This window comes from Aquarana catesbeiana, linkage group LG04, assembly GCF_042186555.1.
Source record: "Aquarana catesbeiana isolate 2022-GZ linkage group LG04, ASM4218655v1, whole genome shotgun sequence".
NCBI classification, from domain to species: Eukaryota; Metazoa; Chordata; class Amphibia; order Anura; family Ranidae; genus Aquarana; species Aquarana catesbeiana.
The window spans coordinates 474,808,776-474,826,626 of record NC_133327.1 but is presented as its reverse complement, the minus strand read 5'-3'; the positions used below and the strand labels follow the sequence as shown (position 1 = coordinate 474,826,626).

At 44.5% G+C, this 17,851-nt stretch overlaps 1 protein-coding gene across 1 annotated transcript in view; it reads left to right on the top strand.

Moving 5' to 3' along the window:
• NUP133 (nucleoporin 133) overlaps positions 1 to 17,851 on the top strand; it is a 1,112,480-nt gene that overhangs the window by 665,346 nt on the left and 429,283 nt on the right. Inside the window, 1 exon segment of the mRNA XM_073627602.1 lies at positions 11,331 to 11,555. Within this exon segment, the coding sequence (XP_073483703.1) occupies positions 11,331 to 11,555 (225 nt within the window).

Sequence of the window (17,851 nt, the reverse complement as noted above, 5' to 3'; positions counted from 1 at the left end):
CCCTGCATCTTCACATGCCATATCAGCCCCAGTTTCTGCACCTTCACACCTCAAATCGGCTGCAAATCCTGCACCTACACACCTCAGGTCACTAACCCCCTGCTCTTCCCACCACTGTACCCCCCCTGTCATCTTTCTCAGCACTGTATCCCCCATGTCATCTGCCCCAGCACTGTACCCCCCATGTCATCTGCCCCAGCACTGTACCCCCCTGTCATCTGTCCCACCTCTGTGCCCTCCCTTATCTGCCCCACCTCTGTACCCCGTCATTTGTCCCACCTCTGTACCCCGTCATTTGTCCCACCACTGTACCCCGTCATTTGTCCCACCACTGTACACCATCATTTGTCCCACCACTGTACTCCATCATTTGTCCCACCACTGTACCCCATCATTTGTCCCACCACTGTACCCCCGTCATCTGTCCCACCACTGTACCTCCGTCATCTTTCCCACCACTATACCCCCATCGTCTGTCCCACCACTGTACCCCCGTCGTCTGTCCCACCACTGTACCCCCGTCGTCTGTCCCACCACTGTACCCCCGTCGTCTGTACCACCACTGTACCCCCCGTCGTCTGTCCCACCACTGTACCCCCGTTGTCTGTCCCACCACTGTACCCCCGTCGTCTGTCCCTCCACCGTACCTCCCCGTCGTCTGTCCCTCCACCGTCCCTCCACCGTACCTCCCCGTCGTCTGTCCCTCCACCGTACCTCCCCGTCGTCTGTCCCTCCACCGTACCTCCCCGTCGTCTGTCCCTCCACCGTACCTCCCCGTCGTCTGTCCCTCCACCGTACCTCCCCGTCGTCTGTCCCTCCACAGTACCTCCCCGTCGTCTGTCCCTCCACAGTACCTCCCCGTCGTCTGTCCCTCCACAGTACCTCCCCGTCGTCTGTCCCTCCACAGTACCTCCCCGTCGTCTGTCCCTCCACAGTACCTCCCCGTCGTCTGTCCCTCCACAGTACCTCCCCGTCGTCTGTCCCTCCACAGTACTTCCCCGTCGTCTGTCCCTCCACAGTACCTCCCCGTCGTCTGTCCCTCCACAGTACCTCCCCGTCGTCTGTCCCTCCACAGTACCTCCCCGTCGTCTGTCCCTCCACAGTACCTCCCCGTCGTCTGTCCCTCCACAGTACCTCCCCGTCGTCTGTCCCTCCACAGTACCTCCCCGTCGTCTGTCCCTCCACAGTACCTCCCCGTCGTCTGTCCCTCCACAGTACCTCCCCGTCGTCTGTCCCTCCACCGCACCTCCCCGTCGTCTGTCCCTCCACCGCACCTCTCCGTCGTCTGTCCCTCCACCGCACCTCTCCGTCGTCTGTCCCTCCACCGCACCTCTCCGTCGTCTGTCCCTCCACCGCACCTCTCCGTCGTCTGTCCCTCCACCGCACCTCTCCGTCGTCTGTCCCTCCACCGCACCTCTCCGTCGTCTGTCCCTCCACCATACCCCACTACTCATCTACTCCACCACTGCACCTCTTTTCTCATCTTCCCATCTTTTCTCATGTGTCCTTTCCACTCATGATTAAAAAGGCCAATGTTGTAGAGCAGCAGAAACAGCAAATCAAACTGGGCTCTGACTATTCTAGCAAAGTTCCAAGAAACTCATTAGTATTGACATAAACTTTCACCTGGTTGCCATTTTTTCAGTCAGCGTCAGATCCCTTCATTGCAGCCAAGCAAGCTATCTTCTATCTCATGGTGGGTGGGACTAGCAGGACTGTGATTGGCCTTTCCAGTGGTTAATCACAGGCCTTCTCTTTGTGTCTGTGGCCTCTGCTAGACGCACACTGGCACAACGAGAAGGAGATCCGGAGTGGAGGAGACATACACAGCAGCAACGTGTGCCAGCGGAGAGGTTGCACAGTACCTCCCCATCGTCTGTCCTTCCACCGTACCTCTCCGTCGTCTGTACCTCCCCGTCGTCTGTACCTCCCCGTCGTCTGTCCCTCCACCGTACCTCCCCGTCGTCTGTCCCTCCACCGTACCTCCCCGTCGTCTGTCCCTCCACCGTACCTCCCCGTCGTCTGTCCCTCCACCGTACCTCCCCGTCGTCTGTCCCTCCACCGTACCTCCCCGTCGTCTGTCCCTCCACCGTACCTCCCCGTCGTCTGTCCCTCCACCGTACCTCCCCGTCGTCTGTCCCTCCACCGTACCTCTCCATTGTCCCTCTCCATCGTCTTCTCCAGAGTGCTCAGGACCTCAGACTAGGCTGAAGGTTTACCTTCCAACAAGACAATGACCCTAACCACACAGCTAAAATAATGGAGTGGCTTCACAACAACTTTGTGACTGTTCTTGAATGGCCCAGCCAGAGCCCTGACTTAAACTCTATTGAGCATCTCTGGAGAGACCTAAAAATGGCTGTCCACCAACGTTTACCATCCAATCTGACAGAACTGGAGAGGATCTGCAAAGAGGAATGGCAGAGGATCCCCAAATCCAGGTGTGAAAAACTTGTTGCATCTTACCCAAAAAGACTCATGGCTGTATTAGATCAAAAGGTGCTTCTACTGAATGCTTAAGACCATGTGATATTTCAGGTTTTCTTTTTTAATAAATCTGCAAAAATGTCAACAATTCTGTGTTTTTCTGTCAATATGGGGTGCTGTGTGTACATTAATGAGGAAAAAATGAACTTAAATGACTTTAGCAAATGGCTGCAATATAACAGAGTGAAAAGTTTAAGGGGGTCTCGATATTTTCCGTCTCCTCTGTATCTGCCAATAGAACTCAACCAAAAAGTGCATTCTATGCATCCAAAAATATACCAAATCAAATCATTCAACCAAAAAAATAATGTCAAAGCAATAACTCCAAGGCCAATAATTAATAAATAACACATTATCTCCTCCGATTCCGCAACATGTCTGGTTGACGAACGGCCGTTCAGAAACTAAATGAAAAGCGCGAATCAACACTCACCAAACTTCTACTAACACGAAATTAGCAGAAGGAGCCCAAAGGGTGGTGCTAAAGAGCTGAAAAACAATGTAGTATGTCACTACGTTCATAACTGTTGGGCAACAATTGTGTGGCCGTGTGTATGCAAGTTTGGGCCAACGTCCTGACAAAATTCCACGGTTTTGTTGGCGAACAATCCGATCGTGTGTACGAGGCTTAAGTCTTTATCTTCTCTGCTTTTTTTCATCCACTTTGGAAATATATAGCTTCACGCTATTTCTCATAATCTTTCAAGATATCTCTCATTGCAATCACATGCACATGTGGGCGAAACATGTCAGACCAGGTGATCGACTGGGCCCGGCGCACCTGTAACATGGTACTTGTTAATACCTGAATATGGGTGTAACATGTTACAAAAGGTGAACTTATCCTTTAAGACCATGAACCACAGGCAGAATCACTGAAATGCAACGGATACCTCTCCAAATGGGTGTCAACATTTTGGTTTGGCCAGCAAGAAAGCAATGCCTTGGCAATCCAGGTGCTGGTGAGTTTTTATCTTAAAGTACTAAAAGCATCTTATAAGGCAGGGCTCAGCAACCTTTTTCCACTTAAGGGTTGGATTCTAGCCCAAGACCTCTTCTATAACTTAAAACATGCATCCTGTGGAATTTTTTTAAACGTCACCTATAGAGATTTTTAAGGGTTTTGTCGCCATTCCATGAGCGGGTGCAATTTTGAAACGTGACATGTTTGGTATCAAGTTACTCGGCATATAGCTTTCACAATATAAAAAAAATGGGCTAACTTTACCGTTTTCTTATATTTTTTTCTTATTTTTTCCAAAAAAGTGTGCTTGTAAGACCGCTGTGCAAATAAGGTGTGACAGAAAGTATTGCAACGACTGCCATTTTATTCTCTAGGGTGTTAGAAAAAAAATGTATAATGTTTGGGGTTCTAAGTAATTTTCTAGCAAAAAAAAATGTTTTTAACTTGTAAACAACAAATCTCAGAGGCTGAGTCCTTAAGTGGTTAAAAAATTGGTACTAAAAAAAATGTTGTAAATAAAATTAAGAACACTCACATTTGGTAAGTAAATCAAGTGCTTGAAATGTACAGTCTGGCAACGCAATGACATCAGAAGGGCTCGTCCCGATGCGTTTCATCTAAAGAGACATCTAAGCGCTTGATTTACTTACCAAATGTGAGTGTTCCCAATTTTATAAAATTTACAACATTTTTACGGATTCACGCTATGTGGAGTATTTTCTTTTCTGGTTACACTGTTTTGACTGCATGAGAAGACCTAGTCTATAATGCCGGCCATTTCCGAGGACTGCTTTTCTGAGTCATTTCTTGGATGGATGGACCATCTTCCATTCTAATCTGGATTACAGGTGCAGAGGTCCCATGCATTGGCGTTTACACCACAAGCCTTGTTGACTCATTGATAATATGCCCATTTGAGTCCCTTCACTCCGTTAAGCCTTCACACAACTGGTGGTGGTTCTATTGTTCTTTTTCCATTCAACACTAATGGCACGCGGAATACTTTTCCTGTTTTAGAGTTTATTTTCCCCCACTGCATATTACACAGCCGCCCCCCCCCCCCCTCCCCCCAGCTGTGTAAGGACGGAGGGATGGGGCACTTGAAAAAGAAATTATTCATTTTGTTTTCACACTGTTCCTTTTAATCACTTGCTGCCCTCGTAACATCATATGACGTTGCAGACTTTAAACGGTAATATCTGAATGATGCCTGCAGCTACAGGCATCATTCAGATATCGTCTTTTGGAGCCGGTGATTCCCTTCACCATAAGAATTATCATAGCAGCTGTTCAGCCGCTTGATCGTTCTTATAGGTGGCGAGAGGGGATGTCCCGTCCCCCCTCCTGCCTCCCTCCAGGGCTTCTCCCTGCTCGTCCCTGCCATCGGCCAACCAGAGAAGGAACCGACTGAACCCGGATGCTGACCATAGAGATTTCCAGCAGGCCAGATGGTCCCCGGAGTCTCTATGATCGCTCAGAGGTTGGGCGCAATGTTATGACGTCACGCCGACCTCTGCATTTAAAAAACTGCTGCCGCCTCGGCTGAGAAACTAAGGTTTTTTTTTATTATAATTTATTTATTTTTATTTCAGGTGAGATCTGGGGACTTATTGACCCCAGATCTCACTGTAAAGAAGACCTGTCGAGCACCATTCCTATTACAAGGGATAATAGGAATAAAAGTGATTTAAAAAGTGTCAAAATAGAAAAATAAAAGTAAAATGAACAATAAAAAAAATCAATGGAATTAAAGCACCCCTGTCCCCGCATGCTCGCTCGCAGAAGCGAACGCATACGCAAGTCGCGTCCACATATGTAAACAGCATTTAAACCACACATGTGAGGTATCGCTGCGAACGTTGGAGCAAGAGCAATAATCCTAGCACTAGACCTCCTCTGTAACTGAAAACATGTAACCTGTAAAAAAATGTTAAAGCGTCCCCTATGGGGATTTTTAAGTACCGAAGTTTGGCGCCATTCCAGGAGCGTGTGCAATTTTGAAGCGTGACATGTTGGGTATCTACTCGGCGTAACATCATCTTTCACATTATACAAAAAAATTTGTTCTAACTTTACTGTTTTTTTATTTTTTAATGCAAAAAAAAACTCATTTGAAAAATTGCTGCGCAAATACAATGCGAGATAAGTTGCCACGACCGCCATTTTATTCTCTAGGGTCTCTGCTAAAAAAGAAATATATAATGTTTGGGGGTTGTGTGTAATTTTCTAGCAAAAAAATTATGATTTTTACAGGAGAGAAATGTCAGAATTGGCCTGGGTGGTAAGTGTTTAAAAAAAAAATTGATCATTTTCATTGCTGTCAGAAGGAATGTAAACATCCCTTGTGGCAGTAATAGTAAGTGACAGGTACTCTTTATGGAGGTATCTGGGGTCTATAAGACCCCAAATCCCTCCTTTGCACTTAAAAGCATTCAAAACTCCAAGTTTGGCTGTTTTGAATGCTGTAATTTTTTTTTAAGTTTGGCGCCTTTAAGTCTTCAGTAAACCGGAAGTGATGTCATGGGTTCTAGGTTACTAGATCCGAGCCCCATTTGAAGCCGATTCCGGCTTCTTTCAGGTATCTGGCCAGCCGGCGGACGTCCCGGCTGGTCGCTCGGGCCTCCAGGTAGGACGGGAGAGCATGGGCAAGCCGCAGAAGGTGGCAGGAGGGGGTACGTCCCCTCATTGGTTGTTATCCCAAGAAAGCCAGCTGTCGGCTCTAAAAAAAACTGTACTGGGGGGATGCATGCAGCTGCATGCATCCCCCCAGTACAGGTCGGCGTGAAGGGGTTAAAATGTCTGCTGGCCGGGTGCACATGAATAAGGGTGGATTTGATTTAAATCCATGATTTAAATCACTAATAAAAATTTAAGTCCACTTGATTTAAATCATAATTTTTAAAGAGCAACTGTCATTTCTGTCCTACAGCGGCTCCTCCACTGACGCACTGTTGACTCACCGACAGTCCCATTCACTTTAATGGGACGGCTGGTGATGCAGCAGTAACACAACAAGGTGAGGGATGTGGCGGCAGCAGGTGAGTGGATGCCCACTGACAGGTGCTGCCATGATGGATCTGAAATGACAGGTGCTCTTTAAATGTAAGGACTTACTGTTACTGGTAGTTAGAATCTTTAAAGCGGTTGTATACCCGCTGACACTTTTTTTTTTTTTTTTTTTTTTTTTACCCCTGTAAGGCAAAAGGCATAATGAGCTAGTATGCACCGCATACTAGCTCGTTTTGAAATACCTTAGAACGAGACGTCAGTATCTTACCTGGTCCACGCCGAGGTAGCTGACATGTTGCCTCGGCGTGTCTTACGGGTATAGCGGCTCCAGCGCTGTGAGTGGCTGGAGCCGCGATGTCATCACTCCCACGCATGCGCGCGGGAGATTTCTTTCCCTGCAAGGTCCGGCATCTGCCGGGCCTTCAGCCGAGAATCCCCTGTGCGCATGTGCCGTCAGCAGCTCATAGCAAAGGGAATATCTCCTAAACCGTACAGGTTTAGGAGATATTTTTTTTTACCTACAGGTAAGCTTTATTATAGGCTTACCTATAGGTAAAAGTTAAAAAATAGACTATACAACCACTTTAATATTTGCAAACAAAATGAATGTTTCCTATTTAGAATAATAAGCGAAGTGTACATAGATTTGCAAAACAATAGGTTAAAGGAATATTCCTGAACTTTGTTTTATCTCATGGTTACTGTAAAATTGTGTGACTGCACCAATGCAGTGCATGTTATCTCAGCTTGCAGAGCTTGGATTCATTGAATGAGTTTGCCAAAAATGTAATTATTACAGAATATACAGCCTCGTTTCTACATAACTAAGCTCAATTTCATGCTAAAAAAACAAAATGATTAATAAATCCTAAATAGAAAACTATCTTTAAGTTGATTTTTACTCCAAAAGCATTTTAGTAAAATATATTTGATTAAAAAAAATCAGATTTTTTTATTTTTTTTTATTTAAAAAAAAAAAATTATTGATTTATATCCACCCTGATGTGAATTCATCACATGCACTGACGGTCCGGACATTTAGCAGCGGCGGGCCATAGGTTGCGGACCTCTGTTATAGGGGAATAGAAGCTTCAATCTCTATCTGCTGTTAATTTCACCCTAATAGGATTGATTTGGTTTGGTTTAACAAATTTACTGAGATTGGCACAAGGCTGGACTCCAGAGGAGGATGGACTGACCATCAATGTCCTGGAGCTGCAAGTACTGTCCCTGTAGCACTGGATGGACTTTCCCCAACGGCTCCCTGTCAGGATCCAATTGGACAACGACATCACAATAGCCAATGTGGCGCGAAAAGTGTGACAATGGTGCTGGAGTCGTCATGCATTCTGCAGTGGGTGAAACAGCAGGTTCTTGCTCTCTCTGCCTTGCACAGTCCCGGCATCAAGAATTACTTCAGTCATCAAACGCTGGATCAGGGGGCATGGTCCCTGCACCCGGGCGTATTTAGTTAGATCTGTCAGCGCTGGGGGACCAAGGACGTGTATCTTCCTGCCTCAAGGTGCCATGATTTGTGGCGAGAGTGTGGGGCCCCTTGGCAGATGCAAAGGATGTGCTGGTGGTCCATGGGATCAGTATCACCTAATTTACATGGTTCCTTCTCTCAAGCTTCTCCCTCTGCATGATCGAGGCTAAAGGAGTTCCAGTCACACTTTTTGTTCCAGACTGGCCTCATCATGCATGGTATGCCAATGTAGTGCGACTGGTTGTGGATGGTCCCTGGCAGTTGCTCCATCAGAAGGTTCTTTTGTCCCCATCTACCACCCTGCTTTAGCATCTCTGGCTTTGATGGCATTGCCTTTGAAATCCAGGTGTTTAAAGATGGGGGTAGTGGGGTTTGGTGATCCCCCACAATGTTGATGGAATGCTAGTCTACCGCTCAGAAGATGTATCATTGCAACTGAAAGGCTTATATTGCCTGGTGCAAGACTCTGGGTACCCATCCATGTTTCTCCCTGGTGGCTTGGGTTTTAGCCTTTCTCCAGTTGGGTGTTGATCAAAAGCTTACCTTGAGTACCATTAAGGGTCTAATTTCTACCCGTGCAGTCTTTTTTTTCAGTGCTCCTTGGCCACTCACTCGTTGATTTTTGATCCTGTGGCACCCCGTTGCCACCATGGAACTTGCATTTTGTTCTTTTGGTCCCTCAGAAGTCTCCCTTTGAGAGTATTTGGGATAGTCCCGTTTACTTTTTAGTAACAAGTTGCCTTTTTATCTCTGTCAATTCAATGCGGTGGGCGTTGGAGTTGGTTGCTCTATCTTGTAAGTTTCCCTATCTGGTTTTACGTAAAAATAAGGTGGTTCTCTGTCCATGCCCTTCCTTTCTTGTAAAGGTGGTGTTGGGATTTTCACCTCAATGAGGACCTGCCTTCTTTGTGTCAACAGCCTAAGGAGGTTGCATTGCACTGATTGGATGTGGTCCAGATGGTTAGCGTGTATCTGTTCACAATGGCCTCCTTCTGGAGGTCAGATTCTGTTTTTGTGCTCATGGACCGCCCAAGAAAGTGTTGGGCGGCCTCCTCTGCCACCAGCTCCCGTTGGATTTGGCAGTTCATTTTTCTGGCGTACACCATTCAGAGTCAGGCTCCTGCCTTCTTCGTTACAGCACACTCCACCAGGGCAATTGATGCCACCTGGGCATTCGGACATCAGATGTTTGTGTCTCAGGTTTGTAAGTGGTCATCGGTGCTTACTTTTACAAAGTTGATGTGTTTGCAACGCTGGATGCAATTTTTGGCTGCAAGGTTTTGCAGGCTGCTGTTTAAAGGTTTGCCTGGTCGCTGCATTTGTTTTTGCTTGCCCAACCCTTGTTGAGGCACTGTTTTGGGACGTCCTGATGGTCAAAAAAACAGAAGAGCTGTGTTTCTTAATGAACGTAAGAGAAAATGGGAATGTTTTACTTATCGTAACATCCCTTTCTCGAAGTTCACTCTATTTGGAGTTTATATTTATGACACTGCTTTGTAACTAACTGGCTTGCCTATAGCAGAGGGGACTGTTCATTAGACAGTGCTGTGTTCTTTTCTGCCTAGTGTCCTATAGTGGCACTATAAAACACAATGGTCTTGAATCAGAAGAGCTGTCTGTCAATGAACTCAGAGAAAGCATTTTGTGGTGAGTAACAAAAAATCCAGTTTTCTTGGAGTACAATACAAAACAGAGATCCCTCCTCTGTGGCTTGCTGGGAGTTGGATAAGTTCTATGGGGCATGTCCCTGCAGCTTTCTTTCTTGCCAGTGACCAATCGTCTGAAGGTACAAAAGCAACTCAGTCACCTAAATCCAATAACACTGGTGTGAAGACAGATCTTGATTGTCCAGAACATAATGGAAGATGTAAAAACTGGTAAAATCAAGACGTTCGGTTAAAGGGTCCATACACTGGCTTAAAAAAACGCTTCTAGAGGAGAGGTACTTGGTGGCAGATAGAGAGTTGCACATTTTTTAAGTGTTATTAAACCAACAACCGTAAAATCAGTCTGTATATGTAGTGAAACATGCTTGTTATACTCAGTGTGGAAGCTAAGGAGTTTATCCTTTGCATTGTTTAAAAAGGCTGTTTGATCCCATCTTTTCTGAGCCTCACTTTTACTGTCCCCAATCCATCTGCTTATAGAACAGAGCCCTAGGAGGCCCTCTGCACATGCTCAATATAGTGTACATTGCTATAGGTGTTTTTTTTTTTTTTCTTCGGAGGGTGCATGTGATCAGCCCCAGGCAAATCAGCACTGCCCAGACAAAGTCAGGGGTCATGCAGCCTCACAGGACAGTCAGGGGAGAATGAAGATGACTCCTACAAGCTTTAACCAGTGATCGCCAGGCACTGATAGAAATCACAAGACTGCTATATACTACTTATGAGAAAAGGTATTTAGCAGTTTATATTTACTAAAATGATTCCATTTTCATGTTCTATGTAATGTGGGTGACCAGATATGGTGAATGCAGGGTCCTGGGTTTAGTTTAACTTTAAGCTTCTGGTTACAACTTGATAATTACAAAGTGCTGCCTGTCTCCACTTCTGGTGGTGGAAACGGAGTGGTGTGAGCACAAGAGGATGGCAAGTACTGTATGATCAACTGGTAGGGCTTCCATTAAAGCCGATTTCCACCCAATAGTGGAACTTCCGCTCATTGTACTCCTCAACTCCTCCAGTGCTACAATTGGCACCTTTCGGGGGGAGGGGGGACAGTATACCTGTCTTTCACAAGTATGCTTTCCCCACTTCTGGGAGCCTCAGCCACGGGTATTGACGTCACGACTGGGGCTCCCTCCTCCCACTGTCGCCGGGCCAGTAGGAGAGAGGAGCATGAAGCCTAAAGGCTACACTGCCGGGTTCCCTTACTCTCAATGGAGGCGGCATGCACACGACAGCTGATGGAAACATCAGCTGTGGTGCCGACATCACTGGAGTCAAGGACAGGTAAGTGTCCGATTATTAAAAGTAAGCAGCTGCTGGCTTTTTATTTTTGCAGTGGTGGGCGGACCTCCGCTTTAAATTGAACACATTGCTTCATCTTATATTAACAAAGATGATTTTTAGTTTGTTGCTTAATATTTTCTTATATTATTCTGATATTACACAATTTGTTTTATTGAGATGTATGTTTTGTTTGATATTTCTTGTTTTTGTTAATAGGTAAAAAAAAAATAACATTACGAGTGCCTTTCACTTTATATCTTCACATAAGATGCTAAAGTTTTGCATCTAGCTTGTACAGGAAATCTTTATATGCATTATGCAAATTTTAGGGTCCTGTTTTGAGACTTTCCTATTTGCGTTTCTACTTTGCTCATATGTCTGCTGCTGTCCTACCACAAGTCTAGTTCATGGTTTATAATTATTTATGCAGGTCGGGCTCTTCAATTGTTTAAGCACCTGCCAGATGAGAGAGCTTACCATGGCAACTCGACTGTTGCTTTGTGAACATGCTGAGAAGCTGTCATCTGCAATTGCTCTGAAGAATCACCACACCAGGCTTCCTAAACTGGTAAACTCTGCTATACAGCTGGCACTAAACAAAAAAATGCATTCTGTTCCACAAAACCTTACTGCTGCTGATATCTACTTTAGAGAGGTAAGCCATTATCCTTAATACAGTTTTTCTAAACAAGGTTATATAAAGGTTCAGGGTTTCCAAAATGATAATATGTATGTTCTAAGATGCAGAGAAAAATCTTGGATTTGAATGGCAAAATCATGAATAATGTTAAATACTATTAATAATGAATATGGTAGTCGTGTACCAGGGGCCTTCTGGCAAACTCTCTGTAATATCTGGCAGTATTAACTGTGATTGTACATGTCCTTGTTCTTAATGAAAAGCAAACCCTTTTTTTTATTTATTTATTTTTTTTTATTTTAAGTTTAGATAGAAGGATAGAATGGAGAGAGATTAGAATGCTTGTCAGTTTTTATTGGGGTCTGTGTCCCTGTTAAGGAGATTTGCCCTCTCTATTTGTCCTGTTTACCATTATCATTGAAAGTGAAGAAAATACCACATTTTGAGTTGTCCCCAGAAAAGTGATAGATGGAAAATCTTCCAATAGGGTCCCCAAGGAATTAATTTAATTTGCTGGGAAACTCTCACTTCCTGTTTTGCTATGGGACTGACAATGAAGGGAAATCACTACAATGGGACTCAAATAGCAAAACAAAAACTGAAAGGGGTTTATAACCCTTCCTTGCTCTATCCATAATGGGGAAAAAAAAAGGTTTTCCTATAGTTCTACTTTTCAAGGACAGGAAGCAGGAGAGCTGTCCGCATAGTGGGTACACTACTTGGGACCCATAATGTGGATACATATTGTTTTAGTTAATCACCATAATATTTCATATAATAACAAAATGATCTATATTTTTGCATGCATTTAGTTTATGATGTTAAGACAAACTTCTTTAACAACTTCAGCCCCGGACCATTTGGCAGCTCAATGAGGACTTTTTACAATTTGGCACTGCGCTGCTTTAACTGGTAATTGCGCAGTAATGCAATGCTCTACCCAAACGAAATTTGCGTCCTTTTGTTCACACAAATACAGCTTTCTTTTGATGGTATTTGATTGCCTCTGCGATTTTTTATTTTTTGCGATATAAACGGAAAAAGACCACATTTTTTTTTTTTTTTAAATGATATTTTCTACTTTTTGTTATAAGAAAAATCCAATAAACTCAATTTTAGTCATACATTTAGGCCAAAATGTATTCAGCCACATGTCTTTGGTAAAAAAAAATGTCAAGAAGCGTATATTTATTGGTTTGCGCAAAAGTTATAGCATCTACAAACTAGGGTACATTTTCTGGAATTTACGCAGCTTTTAGTTTATAACTGCCTATCTCATTTCGTGAGGTGCTAAAATGTCAGGGCAGTACAACCCCCCCCCCCCCCAATGACCCTATTTTGGAAAGTAGACATCCTAAGGAAATTGCTAAGAGGCATGTTGAGCCCATTGAATATTTAATTTTTTTGTCCCAAGTGATTGAATAATGAAAAAAAAAATGTTTTACACAAAGTTGTCACTAAATGATATATTGCTCACACATGCCATGGTTATATGTGGAATTGCACGCCAAAATAAATTTTGCTGCTTCCCAAAGCTATTTGCTGACAGGCATGTTGAGTCCATGGAATATTTTATACTTTGCCACAAGTTGCGGGAAAATTACACTTTTTTTTTTTTTTTGCACAAAGTTGTCACTAAATGATATATTGCTCACACATGCCATAGGCCCCAAAATAAATTCTGCTGCTTCTCCTTAGTACGGGGATACCACAATCTTGGGACCTTTAGGGAGCCTAGCCGCGTACGGGGCCCCGAAAATCAAGCACCGCCTTCATGATTTCCAAGGGCGTAAATTTTTTATTTCACTTCTCAATACCTATCACAGTTTTGAAGGCCATAAAATGCCAGGATGGCACAACCCCCCCCCCCCCCCAATGACCCCATTTTGGAAAGTAGACACCCAAGCTATTTGCTGAGAGGCATAGTGAGTATTTTGCAGCTCTTATTTGTTTTTGAAAATGAAGAAAGAAAACTTTTTTTTTTTTTCTTTTTTCAATTTTCAAAACTTTGTGACAAAAAGCGAGATCTGCAAAATACTCACCATACCTCTCAGCAAATAGCTTGGGTGTCAACTTTCCAAAATAAGGTCATTTGGGGGGGTTGTGCCATCTGTACATTCCATTGCCTCCGAAACTGTGATGGGGAGTGTGGAGTGAAATCAAAAATTGACACCCTTAGCCTGAAGGCGGTGCTTGGTTTTCGGGGTCCCGTGCGCGGCTAGGCTCCCAAAAAGTCTCACATGTGGTATCCCCGTACTCAGGAGAAGCAACAGAATGTTTTTTGGGGTCTAATTTCACATATGCCCATGGCATGTTTGAGCAATATATTATTTAGTGACAACTTTGTGCAAAAAAAAAAAACAATTTGTCTTTTTCCCGCAACTTGTGTCAAAATGTAAAATATTCCAAGGACTCGACATGCCTCTCAGCAAATAGCTTGGGGAGTGTCTACTTTCCAAAATGGGGTCATTTGGGGGGTTTGAACTGTCCTGGCATTTTATGCACAATATTTACAAAATTATGTCACACATCACCCACTCTTCTAACCACTTGAAGACAAAGCCCTTTCTGACACTTTTTGTTTACATGAAAAAATACTTTTTTTTTTTGCAAGAAAATTATTTTGAACCCCCTAACATTATATATTTTTTTAAAAGCAAAGGCCCTACAGATTAAAATGGTGGGCGTTTCATTTTTCACACCTATGATAGTAATAGTTAGTGACAGGTACTATTTTTTTAAAAAAATTGGGGTCTATTAGACCCTAGATCTCTCCTCTGACCACACCAACATCGGTGTGATAAAATGCTTTCCCAATGGCGCTGTTTATATCTGGTGAAATCATGAAATGCTCGTAGCTTCTGGTTTCTTAGGCCATAGAGTTGATTGATGCTCAACAGCTTAAAGCTGTTCTGGTCTCTGATCAGCTCTATGGTCAGCTGGCGGAACCACCGGCTGCATTCTCAGGTTCAGTGTTGGGACAGGAGAGCCAGAGAAAACCATGGAAGATGGTGGGATGGGGGGACATTCCCTCCCACTGCTTGTAAAAGCAGTCTAGAGGTTAATTAGCCACTAGGATTGCTTTTACATGAAAGTCGACTGCTGACCGAAAAGAATGATACCAAGATGATACCTAAACCCGCAGGCATCATTCTGGTATAACCACTCAAAGTCCAGCAACATACCAGTATCTTGCTGGTCCTTGTTGGGCATATATTGTAATCTTTTTTTTTTATCATGCAGCCTATGGGCTGAACGAAAAAAAGAGATTGATCGGTGGGTATGCCCACCATTAGAATACCTCCCTTCATCCACCCACTTCTAATGATGGGCATACATGCACCATTTTGTTTTTAACTGTGGTGGTGAAATCACCTCCTACAGCGCTGGAATCACGGCTTTATGTATCGTGGGAGCAAACGCTGTTGCTGTCAAGATAAATAAATCCGTGCTGCAGCTGAATGGCGTACCTGAAAACAAAAAAATGGTTAATAAATCATTGCAGAATAGAATACAGTAAGAAAGAGAGAGAACAATAAAACAACTTTTTTTTTTTTTTTTTTTTTTTTTTACACTTTTATTTGTAACTGTGACTGTAACGGTTCGGTTCCAGGTTCGGTTCTCTCAAAATGCGATGGCATCTTGGGAGACCCTGTGAAAGTGTGTTCTAGTCTCTGCAGTGCTGTACCCTATGCTAATACTCAACTAGTGTATGGTAGCGTTCAAAACATTCACCAATGCAAAGACCAGGATTGTCAGGACAGGAGGGACAAAAATAGCAGGACAAAAATGTCACGCCTATATCCGCGCTTTCTACAGACACAACATTTTCTTTGTGGAGCTCGTTGGGTTGGGGTACTCGGGAGGACATACAGAAAATGCCTCTTATGCAGCTGGCTTACTGCATTTGGATTAGGAAGGTGAGGTGGAGCACCGTCTGGAAACAGAAGAGCTCTGACAATCTCTTCCTGGAATTTAAGGAAGGTTCCAGTCCGTCCTGAAGCTCTGTATAGCACATGAGCATTCAGCAAAGCCAATTGAAATAAGTATACAGACACTTTCTTGTATGGAAATCTACAAGCTTCTGGGGTAAGCCCCGGCGATTAGGTCGCACGGTGCCACATGCGCCAATTTGATGATCAAACAAGTGACTAAAAATTGGCACGCTCCTGTAATAATTGTCCACATGCAAATGGTACTCCTTTCCAAATAAGGGTGACACCCAGTCCCACACAATCTTGCCAGCGCTTCCTATGTAGTCTGGGCAGTTCTCCGGCTCTACGTGACTATCTCTTCCCTCGTAAACCATAAAACTACATGTATAGCCTGTGGCCCTGTCACAGAGCTTATACATCTTGACTCCGTATCTGGCACGCTTGCTGGGAAGATACTGTTTGAAAGACAAGCGGCCAGAAAACTTAATCAGGGACTCATCAACGCAGACAACTTGATGGGGAGTAAACAAGGCTGCAAAACGTTGGTTGAAGTGGTTTACGAGGGGCCAAATTTTGTAGAGCCAAACGTATTCAGGGTCTCCACGAGGACGACAGAGTTTATTGTTGAAGTGCATGAACCGCAAGATCTGCTCGTATCTTGCTCTGGTCATGGAAGCAGAGAACACGGGCATATGGTGAATTGGGTCTTTTTAACTCTTTTTAGTTATGCCCATCTCGAGGGATAGGCCCAGAAAGGTCTTAAATTCGGAAACCGTAATTGGTTTCCAATCTCTGGCAAGGGAGTACTGGGGATTAGTGGCGATGTATTGACCAGCATACAAATTGCTTTGGTCCACAATAGATCTATAGAGATCTTCGGTGAAAAACAGCGAATAAAAATCAAGTGACGTAAAATCAACTGTTTCCACATGAATGCCGGGTTGGCCAGGATTGGGGAAATACGGGTGCTGCGGAAGTGGTGGGCTCCCAATAAAAAAAGCTCCTAGGCTGTCAGCAACTGTATCAAAATGCTACCAAAAAAACTGTTAGCGATCGCAGGGATCAGGCCTGACTCTGCGAACACTGCAGTTATGTGTGTTGTGTTTTGTAAGTGACAGTGATCAATCGATACTGCACTTGGGTGGGCTGGGCGGAGGGGCAAAACGCAGGTGCTAGCAGGTATCTGGGCAGATCCCACTAAAACTGCGTTTTTAGGAACCCTAAACTGCAGGGGACTCTAGTATAGATCTGATCATATATTGATCCGTTCAGATACTATACCACTAAGGGAGGTGTATGCTGCGTGCGTGGGTGTTAGCGGTACTGGCACTAATCTGACACTGCCTGGGGCGACGCGGACCCTAACTGACCCTAAACCCTCACCCCGCCGGGTGATCAGGGGGTTAAACCTTTATTGGGTAATGGCAGGTATAAAAAACAAACTAACCAGCGTCATCTGTAACACTTATACGGTGATCACTGGTGAAAGGGATAACTAGGGGGCAATCAGGGGGTTAAAACCTTTATTAGGTAGTATATGGGGGTACCTGGCGCTATAAAAAGCTGACAGTGAACCTAAATACCTACCTGGTTAATTAGCGTCACCTGTGATACTAATACAGCGATCAGAAAAAAGATTGCTTAGTGACACTGGCGACGGGATGAAAGGGTTAACTGGGGGCTAATCAAGGGGTTAAACCTTTGTTAGGGGCTACCCTAGACCTAAAGGGGCCTACCACTAACTGCCCTAACACTTATTACAGTCACAAATGACACCAAATGCAGTGATCAGTAAAAAAAATAAACACTGCAATCGGTGACACTGGGGGGGGGGGGGGTGTTATGTGCCTATGTGTACTGGTGTTAGTGTAGTGTTGGTACAGACTCACATTGATGTCTTCTCTCCTCTCTCCTCGGGCGCCGAAACGAAAAGGCTGCATGAGGTGAGATGACTTCACTTCCATGTTTACATTACAGAAGCAGAGGAAGCCTCTCATTTGCCAGGAGCGATCGCGAGGGGGTGGCCATGAATCGGTGGCCTCCCCCTCAGCACGGATCGCTCCTGGAATGAAACCTACCGCCGCAGGCACCGGAGGGGGGGGTGGACCCGGTCAGGCCCGCTGGGAGGCAGGCCCGTACAGGTACGCCCATATGCCTGCCCGTGCAATTCTATCGACGTACATCGTCGGGCGGCAACTGGCTATACTCTAGCTTCTATTTTTGAAAAGCTACAAACCTAATCTGGTCTGCAAGGTTGTAGCTAAGCATAAACTCTGAAATTTGTGACTGCATTAACCACTTTGCACCCGGTTCAATCCTTACATTTTTCACACTTATCAGTATTTTTTTTTGCTAAAAATCGGCATTTTTTTTGCT